General features: G+C 40.6%; 1 protein-coding gene across 3 annotated transcripts in view; it reads right to left on the bottom strand.

Annotated features, from left to right (window-relative positions):
- The window catches only part of chd7 (chromodomain helicase DNA binding protein 7), a 126,611-nt gene that overhangs the window by 87,490 nt on the left and 16,983 nt on the right, over positions 1-22,138 (bottom strand). For all 3 annotated transcript variants that reach the window (XM_061936604.1, XM_061936589.1, XM_061936596.1), the window contains exons 2-3: positions 10,112-11,633; positions 9,674-9,981 (exon numbers count right to left, since the gene is read on the bottom strand). In XM_061936604.1, the coding sequence (XP_061792588.1) occupies positions 9,674-9,981; positions 10,112-11,519 (1,716 nt within the window). In that variant the 5' untranslated portion in view covers positions 11,520-11,633. The remainder of the gene's footprint in view (positions 1-9,673; positions 9,982-10,111; positions 11,634-22,138) is intronic.

Genomic DNA, 22,138 nt, shown 5'->3' on the forward strand with positions numbered 1-22,138 from the left:
GCCCCGCTCACCCTTTAGAGCACAGCTGTAAAACTTCCTGGCTCTTAAACTGCAGAAGATAGTTGTGTGTTTGCACTATTCACACTTTGCAATATTTTGTTACACGTTAGGCAGTTCTTATTTTTCCACCTACATTCCAGGAGGTTATTGTTTACTATAAAATGATTTCAATATTTTGCTTATATTGTTTTCCATGCTTGTGTTGACATTTCCTTTCGGCCTTGATAGCTGAGGGATTATAAACCGAAAAATCTTACATTTAAAATATTTTTCTCTTGGTCCTTATTTTCGTTAGGTCATAAAAACTAAGGATCAATATTGATTGATATAAAACACATGTGTCGTGATACAGTATTCATGCATATCACTCAGCCCTAATAAGCACTATAGAAAGTTTGTTCTGCTAGTTTTTTCATTAGCCTGTCAATGAGCTGGTCCATTGTACGTTAGCATTTAGCTAGAGCCAACACTCATCCTGCGTAATTGTAACGCTTTTTTTTTTTAATCTACACATGTATGTGATGTACTTTACTTTGTGTGGTTAGTTCATTGTGGAGGATATCAATAGACCGCCACAAGTTATTCGCCCCCGCCCATCTCTCATTTAAAAGACTGTTTACATACTTGGCAAACTAAATTCCAACATTCAGGAAGGGCAGAAGTACAATAGGCAGCAACAATTGAAAAATATAGCAAAATAATATACTATAAAAAGGTAACATGTATGTTAATACTAATACAAATATGTTTTTGAATTTATGTATAACATTTTAATCTTTTTTTAAAGTTATGAATCATCAGCGATTATGCAAATGAAATGCCACATTGGCCACACCTCTACTTCCACAAGTATATTGAATGTTCAATATTAATAGAAATAATCCTGGTTATCATGTTGGTCATAATTGTGCAACCCTACTGAACTTTGAACATTTCCTGATCAAATACAAGAGATAAACCTTGCAAGTCAGCCATGAACCACTGTGTGGCACGGGTGTCCAAAGTGCGGCTGGGGGCCATTTGCAGGACGCAGATCAGTTTTTAACGGCCAGCGGCACATTTGAAAAAATACAATTACAAAAAAAGTGGACTAAAAGAGCAAACAGGTATAACGTAACAAGAAAATGTTGCAATGTTGACACTAATCTGCCATGCAGATAGTTTTTTACTTTGAAACTGTCAATAGAAATGTATAATTGACGGATTTATTGGACGTTGATCTACAGATTTAGGCATTGAAAATAACTTACTTCTAACACTTCTGTCATTGTTAAAAAAATAATGAATCAAAAGCAATGTTAAGAATTATTTACCCAATAAAGGCTCCAATTACTTCACTGAAAAATGTTTTGGGGAAATATTGTATAAATAAATGTTTGGCAACAGAGAGATGGGAAGTTGATACACAGATATTTAAATGTTGAAAGTAAAAAAAACTAACATATTATTTAACACATAAATGACAGACGTTTCTGGGTTTCCAGAGACTTAACATTCACCCAAGTTGAGGCAGTGTTTCTTAACTATAGGTCGTTGGGCCGCCAAAATAGGTCTGTTTCTCAGCTAGTACTCAGTTGTAATATACTTTTACACCACTTGTGGCAGTAATGACGATCTAAAAAAAACAGAAGAAGTCTGGAGCTACAGTCAGATTATTTTGCGCAAAAATGATGACCAAAGCAGTGAAACTCTTTAATTTTAATGAGTTTAGTTCAGAAACGTTTTCATTATTAATTTAGTTTATTTTAGCACATTGTAATTGTATTATTAATAATATTGTATTATTGAATAGTTCTTCCAATTTTTATGAGTCCCTTCTTATGCAGTATGTTTGGTTATTGTTATTTTTTTCTAAATCAGCCTGACCTAAGCCTTCAGTCTATTGAATGAAATTAAAATCAAAAGTAAGATTAGAAATTCAGTATTAACATTTAAGTTGTCAAACAAGTTAAGAACCCCTGCCTTAAGGTCTACAATATACATTGTATTGGTTTTGGAAATTAAAAACATCAAAATGGCCCCCGCATGGTGGGAAAACACCCCTGCTGTTTGGTGTCATGTCTGAGGAAACGCCCCAACATGACAAGCACATGTGTGAATGTGGGATGTTGCTACATCAGCAAATGCCATAGCAGCAACTCTTCAGTATAGAAGACAAGTGGGAGGTGCTATCATTCCCTAGTCCACCTGCATCATGCGACATGTACTGCAAGGTCACACACACACACACACACACACACACACACACACACACACACACACACACACACACACACACACACACACACACACACACACACACACACACACACACACACACACACACACACACACACACACACACACACACACACACACACACACACACACACACACACACACACACACACACACACACACACACACACACACACACACACACACACACACACACACACACACACCTGCTGACACAGGTAAATAATGCCAGCAAATAGGGATAGAGAAATGGTGGTAGATTGAAAGCTGCTCTCCTATTATGCAGAAGATGGCAGTGAAGATGGCGTGCACATAAACACTAAACATTTGTCCACTTCAACAATACGCCGTGCCAATCACCCCAATACATGATCTTGTGGAAAAGTGGGCAGTAGGGATGGGAATCATAAACCTGGTTCCCAGGGTGTCCATTCCTCCAACACTGAACATGCTCATATGGACCAATTCCACCAATTTTACTTCCCCCCCAGGTAGCGAGCCTTTGCAGGCATGTGATTGGAACTTAATGAAAAAGACTGAAAATAGGCTGGGGGTCCAGGGCGGTGCCTGGGTGGGGGGACTCCCTCTCCACTTCTAACTGCTCCAAATGCAACAATCATTAAGAGTACAAACAATATTGATCCTATTAGCTAACTTCCTTTATCCATGTGTGATTTATAGCATGAAATAACAAATATCTTGTTGTTTGTTTCAAAATGATTAAACTATTCAATGTCAAAATATAAATAATGAACAAACACTGTGCAATGAAAATGAAAGTGTCTGCCACAATCATGTATTCTTAAATGTGTATTCCATGCTTGGATTTGTGCTTACATGGTCAACAAGTCAAATTAATGTTTTATCATACATTTATCCAAATGTGGCCAACATTGTGGCTTTCCTGGACGTGGTCTACATGGCTAAAAGAAACATCTAAAGAAGAGAATCCCTCTGCCATCTTCCACTAGTCGTTTTAATACATACGGTAAATCTGGAATATTCCCTCTTCTCTCCTCCTCATTTGGGATGTCTGTTGTGATGTCACTTCCTGGTTACATGACCCGCCCTATCTTGCCTCTGATTGGGCTGTCCCTTATGTTTTGCCCTGATCTTAACCAATGGTGACTCATCATAGTAATCATGGATGTTCTTATACGTAAACCAACCAATCATCATTGATGTCTAGTTTGTCTTCTGCCCGTGGAGTTGCTTCGCTATGTCACTTTCATTTTTAACTTCATCATGTTTAATGGAAAAATTTACTTTTTACCACTGGATGATCAAAAGCCCTACTCATTACATAGTTGTTGGCAGGTATGGCAAAGAGACGGATCAAGATTTTAACACACATTGTAGGTCGGAAAATAGAAAGAAAAATGGAAAATGATTTTATACAGAGATTAAAAAAAAGAGGGATTTCCGACTATAGAGGGGGAAACCACATGCCTTAGTTTGCCTTGGTGCGGTCCCTGATTTTATTTTGTTGTTTCTCTCTCTCTCACATTACTGCGGGTACAGCACAGCCATGTAAACAAAAGCTTTGGCCAACAAAAATGGCTACCGTGGCCCCGCAATGCACTATTGAGCTGGTAAGTTGAGGTCTCAGTGATTAAAGCAGGGCTACACAGCAGAAGACGAGAAGGTTTAGGGTTAGGGGAGGGGCAAGACAGGTGTGTTATATGTCAACTGGAGTGGCGCACGCGCATGTGTGATGTAGAATAAAGGTCACAGCACAGCACTCGGTGACCTTGAACGGCGTGTAATAACCATGCTTAGTGAACAGATGGAGCTTAGACCAGGAGACTGACTGAGCAGTCTAGGTCTGCCTGCGTGTCTAACAAGAGAACACTAGAAGGATTCCAGCTGATAGGCAAGCCTCTAACCCACGTGCCTTCTTATTCCAGACCACACTCTTGGTGTCTGTGTGTGTATTTGAGTGATGTGCGGCCTGCAGGCAGCAATACAGCAGTGTTCACCAGTCAACTAGGTCAGGAGCGCCTGTGACAGCCACAAAACACAGGCCATGAAGGTGAGAGGTATGCTATGGAATCTGTGCGTGCCAGACCCTAGGACTAGTCCTATACAGGTCAATTAACCCAACGACAAATAAAGATGAAGTCATAACCACCACATTCATGCCTTGTTATGGATTAGGGAGCAGTCACTCTTTCAGCAGCTGCTACATGCACAATAACCATACTAATAATACTCCCAACGGTTAGTATATGTCAAATTAAAATGATTGAAACACCATGATTGACAACTGCACTTGGATAAACCTTTGGAAAGACTAGCGTTAGCTTGCTAGCTAGCCTAAATGCTAACATGAAAACGATACACATTAGCATATTTTCCCATTAAGAAAGGTAATACCCCAATCTAGGGATGTCCCGATCCAGGTTTTTGCACTTCCGATCGGATACCGATATTGTTTTTGCATTTCCGATCCGATACCGACCGATACCGATACTGACCGATACTGGCCTATCCGAGCTTGTATTAAAGTTTAAAGTTATTTAGCCTACTTAGTTGTCCGAATCATGTTGAAAAGGGTTTTAGTACTCTTGATAACAACTAGCCAGCTGAATTAGGGGAGTTTGAATAATACACAATGGTTGGTAACAAGAAACTGACCTGTTTATTCAAGGATAAACACAAAATAGACAAAATTATACATGACAAACAGAAATGGCATCATTGAACTAGGGCTGGGCGATATGGCCTTTTTTTAATATTGCGATATTTTAAGGGCATATTGCGATACACGATATATATCTCAATATTTTGCCTCAGCCTTGAATGAACACTTGATGCATATAATCACAGCAGTATGATGATTCTATGTGTTTTGATTGATTGAGACTTTTATTAGTAGGTTGCACAGTGAAGTACATATTCCGTACAATTGACCACTAAATGGTAACACCCCAATAAGTTTTTCAACTTGTTTAAGTCGGGGTCCACTTAAATTGATTCATGATACAGATATATACTATCAGATATATACTATCATCATAATACAGTCATCACACAAAATAATCACATTGAATTATTTACATTATTTATAATCCAGGGTGTGTCAAAAAGACAGCCAAAAGAGTTTGATATGAGAATAAATCTAAAGTTAAAATATAGGGTAGAAAAGCACCCATTTGCAGGAAATGTAGTCTTGATTTTCAACATTTTCTTTCAAGGCTTGCATGTCTACATTAAAACATTCTTCTTCATACTGCATTAATATATGCTACTTTTAAACTTTCATGCAGAGAAGGAAATCACAACTAAAAAAATCACTAATTTTTTCATACGGTGTTGATGTGGAAATTTTTGGGCGTGTGGCACCGAATGGAGATAAGCGTCTCGACAGACGTCACAATATTTGAACAATGATGACGAAAACTGTTTTCTCTGTCGTGTCGGTGTGTTGAAAATTGTTATGCGCTTATTTTTTTATTAGATTTTGTGCGTGGCATAGATTTGCTATGCGCAGAGTACGCTTAAACAGTGCGCAATTGCACAGGCGCGCACCTTAGAGAGAATGTTGGTCACACGGCTGCGCTAGCATCACAGCTAACGTTAGCCATGCTGCTACCTCTCTGCTCGGGGAGGACGTATACGTATGTGACGTATGACGTGACAGTATGTGACGTATGACGTGACAGTATGTGACGTATGATGTGACAGTATGTGACGTGTGTAAGAAGGTGCGCTCGCTGTCTGTGAGAGGGAGACACAGGAAAGAGTGAGAAGAGCCTGTCGTGTAATGCCAGCAGCTAAAAGCAACTGCGTGAGAATCCACAGACGTGTGGATGTGTTGAAGGTGTGCTGGAAAATGCGGAACGGAAATTACGGAGCAGCAGAAAAGTGGAATGTATTATTTAAATGGGTGCGTTGGAAAACACGGACCGGAGTTTTTTTTAAACTGGATCTGGATCGGCATTTTCCCATGCCTTGCCGATACGCAATTTTTGGCAAATATCGGCAGCCGATCCGATCCAAATATTGGATCGGGACATCCCTACCCCAATCTAAACTACTAAATTACTGTCCAAAACAACTTAGGCACTGTTTACACTGCACACCAATTTTTTTGGCCCTCAGGTGACAGATTGGATTTTTTTGCCAGTCTAAATGCTCCAAAGTGCTTCAGATTCAGGCCACATCAGGAATCCCATTGGAATCTGATCTTTTCAAATGTGACTTCAGTCTAAACGCAATGAATCATCTTTGGCCAAGCTACATCACTCGTGTGCGCCTTAAAGACAGTCGCCAGAGGAAGTGGATATTTCATCACAACATCCGGTTTCGCTTTCTATTTAGGACGGCCAAATTTTGGGTGCATCACTTGTCAATAGTCTACAAATAATAGTCTATATGGAATATATATTTAGATTCAGAAGAAATAGCGATTGTTAAAGGAGAGGAAGTGACGCTGTGGTGCATTTGTTTACATGTGAGTTGAGAAATAAATCTCACGTAGAACCACACTGACGGTCCTTTTACTTAACAGACATAAAAAGATTACAAACCTCCCAAATATATTACACTATATACATCCATTCATACTATATATTACTTTACGTTATTTTCACGTACAAAAAACTAATTTTTAAGGTGTGGCGACCATATCTATGGTGGCAGCTTTTATTTTACTTTGTAGTATTAGCAACTTCCTCCTGATCAACTTGCTTTGTTTTCACGTTGGCAAGTCAGGCATGTGATTTGAACTTGATGAAAAAGACTGAAAATAAGCCAGGGGTCTGGGGTCGCAGGTTTGCCTGTCCCTAATGTTTTGCCCTAATCTTAACCAATGGTGACTCATCATAGTTAACCAACCAACCAATGTTTCCTGTATATGTTGTCCCCTGGTCTATTTCTCTAACCGCTACATGGGTCTAAAAATAGCTAAGCTACGGAAATCGCTACTTGTTTAAAAAGTAGCAAAGCTACTGCCAAGCTACAGGGAAATGTAGTTCAGCTACGTCGCTTCGATTTTGAAGTTAATCATTTTTAATGGAAAACCGTAGTTTTTACCACTGCAGCCGTAAACCAGAATGGATTATCAAAACCAGTACTCATTACTGAAGACCAATGTTGTTGGCAGGTATGGCAAAGAGACACATCAAGATTTTAACACACATTGTAAGTTGGAAAAAACAAAGAAAAACGGAAAATCATTTTTCTATTTTTACAGAGACAAAAAAACACAGATTTCCAACTATAGAGGGAAAAATGACATGCATGCAAGTGATGTTGAGGTCACATGTGCGTCAACACTGGAGTCTGATAAAAATCACATTTTACTTGCAGTGTAAACAGTCAGCTGGAAAAAATCTGATTTAAAAAATATCAAATTTGGGCCACTTTGTCCTGCAGTAGTAATTACAATGAACATAAAAGCTGGCATGTATTAGCAGAAACAACTCCAAACTGACCATTGTCCCTTCAACAGGATGTGAAATGGCGTGACGCCACACAAACCAGAAAGGAAAATAACTGATTACCCAATTAGCATTTATTAAAAAAAACATTGTAAAATGTTTACACATTTAAATGGAAAACAAACTTTTTTAAGCACACAAACAAAAACAATATGGCTCTTATGAAGCAGTAACAATATTTAATGTTTCCTCAGCCAAAAGAGTAAATTGTGAGGCTATTTATTTAAAAAATTACAAAATATGTGTGTGTGTGTGTATAAGTACTTTTTGATCACATTCAACAATGCCACGATAATATTGGTAACCGTGCTCATTTTGGTCACAGTAACTTTAGTTAGCCATTGTATTCATTATTTTGGTTGTGTATATTTGAGGGTCTTCCACCCCCTCTTGAACAATGACAACATTGTATTGCTTTTGGTTGTGATTTTATTCAAGTGCAAAATTGTGCCAACAGTATATTCTATTTTTATTAGTTTTCTTTTTAACTTGGATATTTCAATGGCAATGTGAACGTGAAATACAAGTGTAACTTGCAAACTTATTATGTGGTTCATTTGTCCTCAAAATAAAGTGGTTTATGAGCACTCATTTGTAGGTCAATATATGGTGCAGCAAAAAGAGTTTTGGGCCTAGGCCTGCTTATTGTGTGTGAATGCATGAGTGCTTTGACACGCTAATGGAAGCAGAGCGCATGAATATTCCCATCATTCACTGCTACTTTGCCACAGGATGCTACTTTCACAAACCTAAACATCTGGCTCCTTACATTAAAGAAAAGATGACACCCTTGGAAAAAAAAAAAGTAGCCAGGAAAGGGACGTGGAGAGAGAGCGGAAAGAGAGGAGACAGGAAGGGAGGTTTCCTCTAAAGAGAAGGGGGTGAAGTGGGAGCTTGGGGGAGGAGAGATGTGTGTTAGTCTGGATGATTACCTGCGCACACACACACACACACACACACACACACACACACACACACACACACACACACACACACACACACACACACACACACACACACACACACACAGTGAACAAAAACACACAATACCCCACTGAGCAGTCTTCTCAAATGTCATGTACACAAACTTCCCCCACACACCAAACATACAACAACACACCCTAAATTCCAGACTATAAGCCGCTACTGTTTTATTGAACGGTGCGGCTCATTTATGGATTTTCTTGGCTGACGGCCATACAGCAAATAGTTTTCATTAAACACAAACAAATACACTTCAATGGTGTCTTATCGTCTGTGCTGTGGTGCCACCTTTTGGATGAGTTCGCTCACTGTGTTTCCTGCTGTTTAAAGCTTTGAACCGGAAGTACAAGTGCCGCTCTGTCTTCTAACCGTCCATGGCGTTTCTACTCGTATTGATTCTTCATTCATCACTCCAAGCGACGTTTGCAAGTTTTACAATATAACTAAAACAGTTCTTACTTACTAAAGCGTCCCATGTGTGATGTCTGTAGGAGTGTTTTCATGCATATCATGATATCGTAATACAACCAAGCGAGTGTTGTTAGCATTAGCTAATATGCTAACACGTTGACAAGTGTTTGTTAGCATTATTAACGTACGATGGCATTCTTTTTGCATTGTTTCGTAAATTCACCAAGATGTCACCGTGATGTTATTGAGTCTGATCGGAGAGCTAGCTTGCGCAGCTAGTGGGTCCATGATGATGACTTCTGTTTTGTTTGGTCAGCCGTTTTACTGCCGTGTTACAGACAGCGTTTAAAAACAATTTAAAAGGTATGTAAATAAACATTTTCTAAATATTTCTGTGTAAAATTCTCATTTTGCAACATAAATATCTGCGCCTTATAGTCCGATGCGGCTAATTATGGAAAAATATTTTTTGCTTCCACAATGTAGTGGGTTTGGCTCTCTGTAGCCCGTAAAACACAGTCGCTCTACTAGAAAAAAAAACACCTACATTAGAAAAAATCATCCTGATGACGCGAGCACAAGAAGGCGAGACTCACCTGTGTATGAGGCACTTTCTGTGGGGTAGTTGGGGGTGAGGACAGCGGTTGGGCAGCAGAGGGCGGAGGTGCCCATTGGTTGGGCGGAGGGGGCGTGCTTTGTAAGGGGTAGGGGGACAGGTGAGTGTGCTGGGTCTGCATGTTCTGAGTAGGTGGTGCTAAACCCTGGCTCATAGGTATTGCCCCATGCTGATTGACGGCTGGACCCTGGAAAGCCATGGCAGAAGGCTGCACACTTCTAGAAGCTTGCTGCTGGGAATGAAGAAGATGTGAATCTGGCCCCTGGCTGACTGGGGCTTCGTGAGGCCCTGCAAACAAAGGGGTGATAAATAGTCAAAAGATGATAAATGATTCGACAATGTTGAAGAACCACATACTTTATATTGTCAGCCATTAGAAAATGCACTGGAAGTAGAATTAAATAACTGCTTTGTTTACCTGGCTGGAGTGGAGGCCGATTGGGGCCCAAATGGGGAGCACGTTGCGGGCCCATGCCGGGATAAATCGGCCCCGCATTGGGGGGTATGCCGTGAGCTTGCTGGTGTTGGCCATGTGGAGCAGACAGTGAGGTTTGGGGAGGTCTCTGGGGGTGTGCGATAGTGTTAGGCGCGGACTTCAGGGCCGTGTACCCTGTAACCTCTGTTAAGCCTGTACTAGGGGGCCTGCCCTGCTGGGGTGGAGGGGTGGGGGTTCCCAAAACCCGCATGGGGGACAGTGGTGATGGGGAGGGGTAGGATCCCTGAGCTGGGGGTGCAAGGTGGGACTGGGACTGATTTGGGGGCTGGGAGTGGCCAAGTGGGTGCATAGGCTGGCTTTGCTGCCCGGCTGTGGGTGGCTGCATTGGGACAGAATGTGTCGGGTGAGGTGGTCCAGGTGGGTATCGCTGCCCCTGTTGCCCAGAAGCTGGGCCTGAACCCTGGTTGAACCTTTGGCCAAGTTGCCCTGGTCCCATTGGAGGGCTTGTGTTGCTAGTAACATTAGCATTAGCACCCGGGCCAATCACAGACCCCATGGTGCCGTACTGGGGCTGATAGCTAGAGTACTGGCCACCTCCAAATCCACCCATTCCTGGTTGATGTTGGTGAGGAGGCTGTCGGGAGGGAGAATGTGGGAACCTCGGTGTGTGGCTCATGTTGGGGTAACCCTGGCTTTGTGGCTGTGGGTGTCTCATTTGACCCCCAACCATTCCAACATGTCCCATGTAGTGAGATGGGTCTTGCGTAAGAGGAGCCGCCAAGGTCTGTGTAGGGTAGTGTTGGCTGATGCGTGGCGCGTTGGCTGTGGGTTGGCCTTGCATCCTGCCGTAGCTGCTTTGAGACATCTGGAAAGCTCCCATCTGGTTGGGGCCACTCCCTGGTTGCGTTGAAGCCTGTTGATATGCTGATCTGCTTTGGTGCTGTTGGCCCCAAACGGCGCCTGCAGCTGCTCCGGCTCCTGCATCACCTGGATACCCATGGTGAGTGTTACTAGAGTTAGCAGGGCTATTGTGGTAGTGAGAAGCCATGCCATTCATCGTTGCATTTATATTTGGTGGCCCCTGGCTGGGACCATTCTGAGCAATTATTCTTCCTCCAGGGGCACTAGCCTGATCGTAGCCTGCGTAGGTGCTGTGGTCATACATTTGGCCCAACTTAGGCTGTGCTGATCCAGAACCAAGGAGCATCCCCTGGTGATAACCCCGGTTTCCCTGGTGTTCGTGGTTGAGAGAGGGATTGGTTGGCTGTGCAAGAGTGTTGGATTGGCCAGTGGTAGGCTGTTGAGGAAAACAGTCTCCTAGACCATCTAAGCCATCTGAGAACAGCCCTGCATCGTCCCCAAACAAACTCAACATCCCTGGGTCCGCCATGGTCAGGCGGGGGGCCCACAAAGGGATGGGGCCGGATGGAAGGAGTTCTCTGGTGCCGTAATGAGCTAGACAGCTAGCTGCTATCCTGCTATTCCATGGTCCTCTTTAAGACTCCTGAAGAGAGATTGAAGAAAGATAGCATTTAGGGAGAGGACCACTAACAGACCCCAGAGTAAATACAGACTGAACTAAAAGTTGCTTCCATACAACGCTTGGATAGCCGATGAGCAATGTACTGGCAGATTATCATCACAAGAGTTCAAAAATTCTTTACAGTCTTTTTAAGGACTACATTCCAATCCAATTACATTAATATTATACAAACATGTTATATACCCTGAAGAGGTTACTTGCAAAGTCATTTCACTACAGTTTTTGTGTGTCTATACAGCACAAACAATGCATAATTGAGTGAAATGCCATTGGAATAAGACAAGTTGTGCTCTACCTACTAGGGGTGTGCCAATATAAGGTTTCCCTTACAGGTCATTCATTGGGGCACAACGCCGTGTCAAAATAAAAGCCGCCACACCTTATGAATGAATATAGTATGGATCAACCAATTATTGCTGCCGAGATAGATAGATAGATAGATAGATAGATAGATAGATAGATAGATAGATAGATAGATACACAAGTCAACAGAAGAACATCAGCAGATACAATATATACACAAGGTTTTTCCTGCGTTCAAAATTGCATGGCGTCCACCCCCCGGGCAAGGGCGATTGATATTGCTCAACACAGCGTAAAGCTTCGGCTGTGTTGATTGAGAGATTGATGTCCCTCTGCGGCAGCTACGTATTTTAACTGCAGTTGCAGCTTTGCGCCACTATAGAGGCGCTATATGGACAGCAGTGCACCGGAAAGACCTGAAGCAACTACCGAAGAAGAAACAGATGGAATGGTGTTGCGTCCCGCTACTTGGTGCATAACGTAACAAGTGGATTTGTGCCATACGGAGCATGATACGGAAGGATCACTGGACTCCTACAGAACATTCCAGACTGTGCTGTGAACATTTTGTCTCTGGTAAGTGAACACAGCTAGTAGTGTTAGCTTCCTTTCCAACCTCTTCTGACTCATTATAATAGATGGATTGATTGATTAGAAGTTTGCATAGGATCAGGTAGTTTCATGACGGTACAGATTGACTGGTACAAGGTCAACTAAAAGCATTACAAGCATGTTTTTTTTGTTGTTGTTTTTTTAAGTTTCTTCAGTGTCAGAGTAACGTTTGTTTTTTAGCGTTACAAAATCAGCCACTACTTTAAAAAGTGATGTGGGGAGGAAGAAAGTCAAGAGTCCAGGTGAAAGAGCAGAGAAATGAACAGTTGAAATGTAACTATTCATGGTGGTGACAACATATTTGTCCACAGAGGCTGCTTCAAAATCATCTATGAGTGTCTCAAGCAAAAGTGTCCCCCCCACAAGCTATGAGCCCATCATTCATTACCTACTCAGTGGCCTAGTGGTTAAAGTGTCCGCCCTGAGATCGGTAGGTTGTGAGTTCAAACCCCGGCCGAGTCATACCAAAGACTATAAAAATGGGACCCACTACCTCCCTGCTTGGCACTCAGCATCAAGGGTTGGAATTGGGGGTTAAATCACCAAAAAATGATTCCCGGGCGCGGCCACTGCTGCTGCTCACTGCTCCCCTCACCTCCCAGGGGGTGATCAAGGGTGATGGGTCAAATGCAGAGAATAATTTCGCCACACCTAGTGTGTGTGTGTGACAATCATTGGTACTTTAACTTTAACTTTATTCTCTTATGCAAGCACTTAGGTGTCAAACTCAAGGCCCGGGGCCACATCATTCTATCTGGCCTGAAAACAACTGTCAATAAAGTACGTCATATTTTCTCACTAAACGGCATGGATTTTTTTTTGACAGAAAAAAATATATGTACTGCTCAAAATTGCATGTCTTTTAAACTTTAATAGTATCCATTATTGCAACAAATATTACAGTATACTATCATACTTTCCAAACATTTTTTGTCTCAATAAAAATAAATACTTAAATATCTGCTTGACTTATTATTTTACAGCAAAATACCCATCAAATTAATAAAAATGACAATACATTTTGCAGTGTTCTTTACAGCATATTACTGTGGTAAATTGAAAAAAACAACAACATTTTTTGCATTAAAATTCTGTCGCATGGTCAGGATTGTACCACCTGCGCCTCAATTTGAGCCAAGAAAAACCCTGATACACATACAGTATGATACCAGGATTTCGTAGGGCTGTGAAACTCACAATTTTGACTCGATTTTTGGGGGTAACTATTCGATTCAGAATCGATTCAAAACTATTCTCGATTCAAAATCAATACTTTTTAAATAACATTGTGTGCCAGTTCTGTGTGATGACATTTTTCCATATGATATACAAACAGTTCTGATAAATTGTTATATCACTCAAAAGAAAACAACAAATACTATATCATTGAAAGAAGGTTGTAAAAATAATAATAAAATAAATTAAGATTTTCTAATGAATTGCGATTCCTAATTGATTCAAAAATAAAATAAATCAAAAATCTTTTTTTTTAATTTTAAATAATATACATATATTTAATCTGTCTTGTCCAGCCACTCAGACAAATCATATAGTTGATGTAGATGATCTATATCTGCTGTACACTTTTACTTTAGAAAAGAGAAGTGTTGGATACTTCTCTTGTCTTATTTATATTTGACTTTATTAAATGTTTGGCTAGAATTGTATTAAACAAAACCACTTTTCTTTGAAGTAATATAGACATGTATCACAGCTGCTTGCCTATTCTATGGAGGAATGTAGTTCATCATAGAACTGGCACATCATTTTATTCTAAAAAGTATTGATTTTGAATGGAGAATTGTTTTGAATCAAAGTGTCACCCCCAAGAATCAAATAGTGTGGTGCCTAAAAATTTACAGCTTTAGTTATCAGGATAATAAATGACTTATATTGGGATAGATTCTTTGTCCAAATCTATTTGTTTTTCTATCTAAAACATTTACAAATTAAAACAAGAGAAATATTTAAACAGTCAATTACAAAGCCAGGACTAGGGATGTGCTAATCGATCTGCCCCCGTTCAGTATCGGACGATTTTCTTGAGAAAGTCCATGATTGCTATCATTGATTAATGCATTTCAATGCCGATTATAATGTATTTATTTGTAGTACTGCGGCTGAGAAGCTAGCAGCTAATTGTGTGTCTCTGTGCACTATAAAGCAGCAAATAAACTGCACTTCTTAATATCTTAAGTATCATTATCACGTATCTCAGGATCATACTGGTATAAACTTTATTACTGTCCTTTCCATGAGTTTGTAGATGATTTACTACGTGCTAATTGCAAATTGTACCCGAGAGTAGCAATTGTATTAATCAAATGGCCCCACTTTACAACGCACACAATCAGTTGTAGGCACGCGAGAGTGCCATGGGATTGGACTTTGATTGTTTTGAGTCTTACTATAAAATCTGCCAATTATGGTCAAGAATGTGAGGAGCGATCGCATTGGTTGCACAGCTGGTGTATGTAGTCATTGAGCAATACTGTGGCCCACCTATTCCAACTGTGCTACACTTGACATAATCAAGTAGAATATGGTGAAAAGGAAAAAAGTGATGATGTGAAAATGAGAAAGCTAACAGTGTAAATGTTTTCTCCAATACTTTCCATCAAACATATCTGCACAGCCAACGTAGGCAAAAAGTCATGAGGATACGACCCAGCACCAGTTTGGAGAGCTCACACCAGTCCGTGAAGCCCGGCTGTCAGCGTTGACAGAATTAGGTGAACGGTCAGTGTGCCAAATCTCATCAAAGGATGAGGCATTGAGCACAAGGGCCATCAAGGCGCTGGTGCCAGTGGTTCCCATACCTTCATTCATCAAAGGATGAGGCATTGAGCACAAGGGCCATCAAGGCGCTGGTGCCAGTGGTTCCCATACCTTCATTCATCAAAGGATGAGGCATTGAGCACAAGGGCCATCATGGCGCCTGTGCCAGTGGTTCCCATACCTTCATTCATCAAAGGATGAGGCATTGAGCACAAGGGCCATCATGGCGCCTGTGCCAGTGGTTCCCATACCTTCATTCATCAACGAATGAGGCATTGAGCACAGGGGCCATCATGGCGCCTGTGCCAGTGGTTCCCATACCTTCATTCATCAAAGGATGAGGCATTGAGCACAAGGGCCATCATGGCACCTGTGCCAGTGGTTCCCATACCTTCATTCATCAAAGAATGAGGCATTGAGCAAAAGGGCCATCATGGCGAGTGTGCCAGTGGTTCTTTAGCTTTAATGCTAACATGTAAACAACAGACATTAAGGCCTTCCCCCATTATGACACATCCTAAACTTGTACAAACATTGTGTCTAAACAAGTCACCCACATTATTCACATTAAACAAAGGATGTGCTGTTTCAGCACCAAGTTATCGATCAACTAGACAAGTTGGAACAGACGGACACACACAAACTCTGTTCAACAGGAAGTAAACTCATGTGGCGTCACATGAACCGGAAGTGAAACAACTGAAAAAATTGAGGGTCTCCCACTCCCTTCTTAAAGACAGAAGCTATGTTATTGGTTGTGGTTTTTAATCAAGTTTAAAAATATACCCTTAGAGTATATTTCATTTTTTAAATTTTTTCATTAACTAGGTATTCAAAAGTGTATTTACATTACAATGTCAAAATATACAAGAAATACAAGTTAATTGAATTTGGAAGGGTATACTTCCATTATTATGATGTATTGTCATGACATCAGTGGTTAATTTGGTCTCAAAAAAATAATAGCAATAATATCGTTTATCTGCAATTTGTAGGTCAATATATCGTCGAGCAAAATGTGTTGTCGACCCATACTTCCCAATATGGATTCAAAAAGCACTAAGCTTGATAAGTTTTCCCCAAAATGGAGGATTGCAAAATAAATAGTTGACAAGTGATATAATGTTTAGTGAACTCACCACTCAAGTCTGTGGGTATGGTACACACTCCTTGTAGCAGACTAACTGCCAGAGCCAAAATGCTTGCACTCTTCCTTCTTAATCTTCCACGCGCAAATGTTGACTTTGACTGCACAAAATCCTTGAAACTGCCACAAATGCGCCAGGACTGAGACCTGATCTCATTTTAAAACGGTATTGTTTGTTTTTAGATCTCTTAGACATTTTTTTTTTAATTCTACACCCCAAAAGGTCTCTGGGGTCTGCTGATCAAATTCTCAATGTGGTACCAAAGACCTGCTTCAAGTCCAGGGAGGATCGCACATTTTCTGCTGTGGCTCCAAAACTTTTGGTTATGCTGATGTCTCCCTCTTAATCACGCCTCAAAACACTTTTAAACCAGAACAACACTTGTGATCTTAGTCTAATTTTTATTCTCTTTTTTAGTTTTCAGTTAACACTTGACTGTTCTTAGTTGTATCCTGCTTTTGAATGTGTGTGCAGCACTTTGTTTTTAAATGTGCTACATAAACAACGTGGACTGGAGCCACGTTGACTTCTGCAGCATGTGCCAAGTCATGTCTGCATGTTCACATTAGACATCGCATTTTTTAACCACTACATAAACAAGATCCCATTTGACAGAAAGAAACTGGACATCCTACTCTGCGGTGTGAACATAGCCAAAAAGGATTACTGTCACTTCTGTTAAACATAAGGACTTTACTAGTGATAGAAACACTGCATTGAAGCGGACCGTTAAAAAAACAACCTAAAATACACAATCTGATAGACAAACTATCAAGTTGAAATAGCAAAAAAGGATAAAAATGCCTGAAAGATATTTGACGATTGACAAAATTACCCCATTTTCTGGATTGAAGAGCACACCAGTATATAAACTCACCCACTAAATGTTAGAAGAAAAATATAGTTTCCATATATTACCCGCACTGAACTATAAGCCCCAGATATATACGTTGCAAAATTAGTTATTTTCATAGAAATATTTTGTAAATGTTTATTTACAAACCTTAATTGCTTCCAAATAGTGTCTGTAACACGGCAGTAAAACGGCTTGTCAAACAAAACAGAAGTCATCGTCATGGACCCACTAGCCCACTATCCAACAGACCCAACAACTCCATGGTGACATTTTACATTTCTTTTAAATTTATCAAGGAATTTGTGAAACTGCAAGATAATAATACTAACACAGACACTTGTAAATGTGTTATCATATTAGCTAATGCTAACGACGCTAGCTTCTTTACATTACGATAGCATGTACAATATGCATGAAAACACTCCTACAGACATCACACATGGGATGCCTTCGTAAGTAAGAATTGTCTTAGTTATATTGTACAACTTACAAAGGTTTGCAAGAATGATGAATCTTTGAGCAGAAACGCTATATATGGACTATAAGTCGCAGATATATACGTTGTGAAATTAGTTGCACACAGAAATATTCTGTAAATGTTTAGTTACATACCTAAATTGCTTCCAAGTGGTGTCTGTAACACGGCAGTAAAAGGGCTGATCAAACAAAAAATAAATGATCGTCATGGACCCACTAGCTGCTCAAGCTAGCTTTCCAATCAAAACAGACTCCTTAATTCCATGGTGATGTTTTGGTGAGGAATTTGTGAAACCGAAACAATACAAAAAGGATGCCATTGTAATTAAATAAAACTAACAGACACCCATAAACGACGCTAGCTGCATTACAATAGCACGCACAAGTATGCATGAAAACAAACATCCCACATGGGACGGTTGAGTACGTAAGAATTGTTTTAATGTATTGTAAAACTTACAAACGTTGCTTGGAGTGATGAATGGAGAATCCCTATGAGTAGAAATAGTATGGAAGGCTAGAAGATGGAACAGTACTCCGGTTTAAAAAAAAAAAAACACCGCCGGTAAAAAAAAAAAAGCACTGCCGGTAAATGGAAGGACACTGCAGCACTTACAGCAAGCAAACTTGTCCAAAAGATGGTGCCATAGCAAAAAAATATAAAACACCTTTGTTAGTGTTTTTACTTGTTTTTTTAAATTAAATTATTTTTATTATGTCCGCCAGCGAAGAAAAATCCATAAATTAGCTGCTCCAATTTGTAAGCCGCAGGGTTCTGTTTTTACGGTAAAAGACATTGTCAAAAGACTGACTAAAATAAAAAACTTCTGTCTAAATCAACACTGAACAAACTTAACCTCTTCCAGAAAAAAAATCAACAGACTTCAAATGTATTTTGTGTAGGAAGCGATAAGAGCTAACAGCATCTGTGCTGTCAACAGTTTGTGTGCAGCCTCCAGGCCCTACTACAGGAAATCTCTGCCATGTCAACACCATGTTTCCTCTGAGACAAGAAGAGACAAACAAAACGCAGCCCAGGCTTAATACGACCCATCTAAGCAAAGTAGTGAGTGCATCTCCCATTACCACTTGCTTCAAGCCCATATCATTCAGACCTTTGTTCCCAAATGGAGGGCATCATGCAGGATCTGGATAGTGGTGTGTGTAATTATGTGGGTTTGGGGCTGGGATTTAAGGCCCGGAAGGAAGCCAGAGAGAAAGGGGGGAGGGTTCAAGAGAGCAAGAAGCAGTGAAGCAGTAGAAAATCTGGTTATTTTACACACGGCTGCCTGGTTAATGGCCAGTGTGTGTGTCTACGTGTGGAAAAGGTCTATGTTTATCTGTGTCCTCACCATGTGGAAGAGAAAACCACTGGCCAGATATCACTCCCATAATCCAGACTGTACATCAGACCTGGTAAAAATACGTGCAGGCCATTAAGATTTTCAATACGGCCCGCCGCACGTTCTACATCATTTTTTAGACCTTTAACACCAAAACTGTAGCCGTCATGATGATGTGCAGTGATGTTTTTAAATGAGCGCAAGTCTTGAACTGTACAAAGTATTTCAATGATCAGAATCTGCGCTTTTGGGTGTTATAGGAGTTATTACAGTAATCTACGTCACAGCAGCTCAGACCAGGAACAAAGCAGAGTGGGCGGGGCTTGTTTCCAGAGCAGCCAGTCCCAAACATGTCAGAAACAGATGTGGAAGCAGATTTTCACAAGATAATATATCATATTGTAGGTGTTTATTACACTTTGCATTCATATTTTGCTGTTTTTTTACATTTTTGTTGTGTTTTGCTTGATTGTAAAAGACGCACAACTATTGAGGAGCTGGTCTGAGAAGTAAAAGATGTTCATATGTTGTTAATATTCAGTGTTTTATTGTTCATAGTTAATAGTGTAAATCCCACTCGATTGTCATGTACATTTTGAGTCTCCCATTCAGTAAAAAACGTTTTTTTGAGGTGGTCTGTTATAACGTTTTTAGAATTCTATGGGACATTGTGACTTTTGGTATTAGTGTTCCTGAAAAAAGGGACCCAAACACATACTGTACAGCAGATTTTTACAGCTAAATGTGTACAAACACACACACTGGCCACATAGTACCAATGAATACAGGTATCGGTAAGGAATATCGACATCTGCATCGATAAAATCCTAACGATATACATCACTAGTAGGATCGGACACGCACCATTTAGCGTGACCAGTAAATAAATGATAAATGGGTTGTACTTGTATAGCGCTTTTCTACCTTCAAGGTACTCAAAGCGCTTTGACACTACTTCCACATTTACCCATTCACACACACATTCACACACTGATGGAGGGAGCTGCCATGCAAGGCGCTAACCAGCACCCATCAGGAGCAAGGGTGAAGTGTCTTGCTCAGGACACAACGGACATGACGAGGTTGGTACTAGGTGGGGATTGAACCAGGGACCCTCGGGTCGCGCACGACCATTCTTCCACTGCGCCACGCCGTAAGCAATAGGAAGAGTAAAATGCCTGCGGCCACAACCCACATACGGAAGCCATTGAAGGTATGGAAACTTTTCAGCCAAAACACATCAAAGACACAAATAACTTGCTCAGTCTGCAGTCTCCAACTCTTCTCTGCAAGCTAGCTGGTTATTGAGGGACAGAGTTGTGTAAAAACTACCTTCAACTATCATTTTAACCAAAGTCCATCGGCTTAATTTTGTCTAAATACATGTGTACAGGTTTTTAGAATTAAGAATATTAAAATTGCAGATTTTCCTTTTAATATTATTTATATTTACGCAGTGTAGAGAAAATAAGTGGTAAAACTGATGGCTTCAAACAGCCTGCTTTTAAATAGACAAAATAGGTGTTTTTATATTTGTAGTAGTACAATTTATAAACAAGTATTTCTGGATGATGTAGTCATCCTTACTTTTAAACATGCACATGCCTAAACAAATCTCAAGCTGAATTTAAATAATGAATAGATGTGAGCTTCATAATCCAATTAGTGGATTAATTGTTGCGATGACTATTAAAATAGTTGCTGCCCTGGTCTGTTGGGTCTGACAGTACAGCATATGCTACTACCTCCCCCACAAGTCTCCTCACCTTTCTCTAGAAACGCTGTAGCTGCCAGAAAGTAAGAGGCAACATCAAAGGTATAAGACCAAACATTTTTAAAGGTCACATCCATATCAGATTCTAACCTGTGCTGGATATGAGGAAGGAAGAAAAAGGGTACCGTATTTTCCGCACCATAAGGCGCCCTGGGTTATAAGCCGCGCCTTCAATGAACGGCATATTTCAAAACTTTGTCCACCTATAAGCCGCCCCGTGTTGTAAGCCGCATCTAACTGCGGTAAAGGAATGTCAAAAAAACAGTCAGATAGGTCAGTCAAACTTTAATAATATATTAAAACCAGCGTGATGTGGGCGCGCATGGAATCGTATATCAACATGGACAGAGCTGCGTGAAAAAAGCCACCCGGCCTCTTCGCGTAAACTTAAACTTACCTTAACCACTCGCTCATCTTTTCTTCATCCATCCCTTCGAGTTAGCTTTTATGATGACGCCGGCTGGAAAGGTCTCTTTTGGCAAGGTCTTCCTTTTGAATATCACCATGGGTGGAAGTTTCTGGCCATTAGCATGGCAAGCTAGAACCACAGTGAAGGATGACTTCTCATTCCCTGTGGTGCGAATATTCACCGTACGTGCTCCCGTTGTATCCACAGTGCGGTTCACAGGAATATCAGTTGCTGTGAAATAGTAATCCGTGTGCGGATGGAGAGATTGCGTCTTTTCATGAACCGGATCCCTGTCGCTTAGTAGGAGCCATTTTGTGGTCTTTACAGATGTAAACACACAAAGGAAATGAAACGTACGGTAATATCCGCGCGCTTTTTCTTCTTCTACGCGGGCGGGTGGTTGCTTACAGTAGAAGAAGAAGCGCTTCCTGTTCTATGGGGGCGGGTGCTTACCTTGGCGGTTGCTTGCGTGGAAGAAGAAGCGCTTCCTGTTCTACCGGGAAAAAAGATGGCGGCTGTTTACCGAAGTTGCGAGACCGAAACTTTATGAAAATGAATCTTAATATTAATCCATATACGGTATAAAGCGCACCGGGTTATAAGGCGCACTGTCAGCTTTTGAGAAAATTTGTGGTTTTTAGGTGCGCCTTATAGTACGGAAAATACGGTACTTAGCAAAAGGCCAAGAAAACTGAACAGAGACCAACAGATTAGACGGTATATCATTTGTGCATGACGCTCATTTATGATGACTGTTGGATGCCAA

This window comes from Nerophis lumbriciformis, linkage group LG03 (genome assembly GCF_033978685.3).
Source record: "Nerophis lumbriciformis linkage group LG03, RoL_Nlum_v2.1, whole genome shotgun sequence".
NCBI classification, from domain to species: Eukaryota; Metazoa; Chordata; class Actinopteri; order Syngnathiformes; family Syngnathidae; genus Nerophis; species Nerophis lumbriciformis.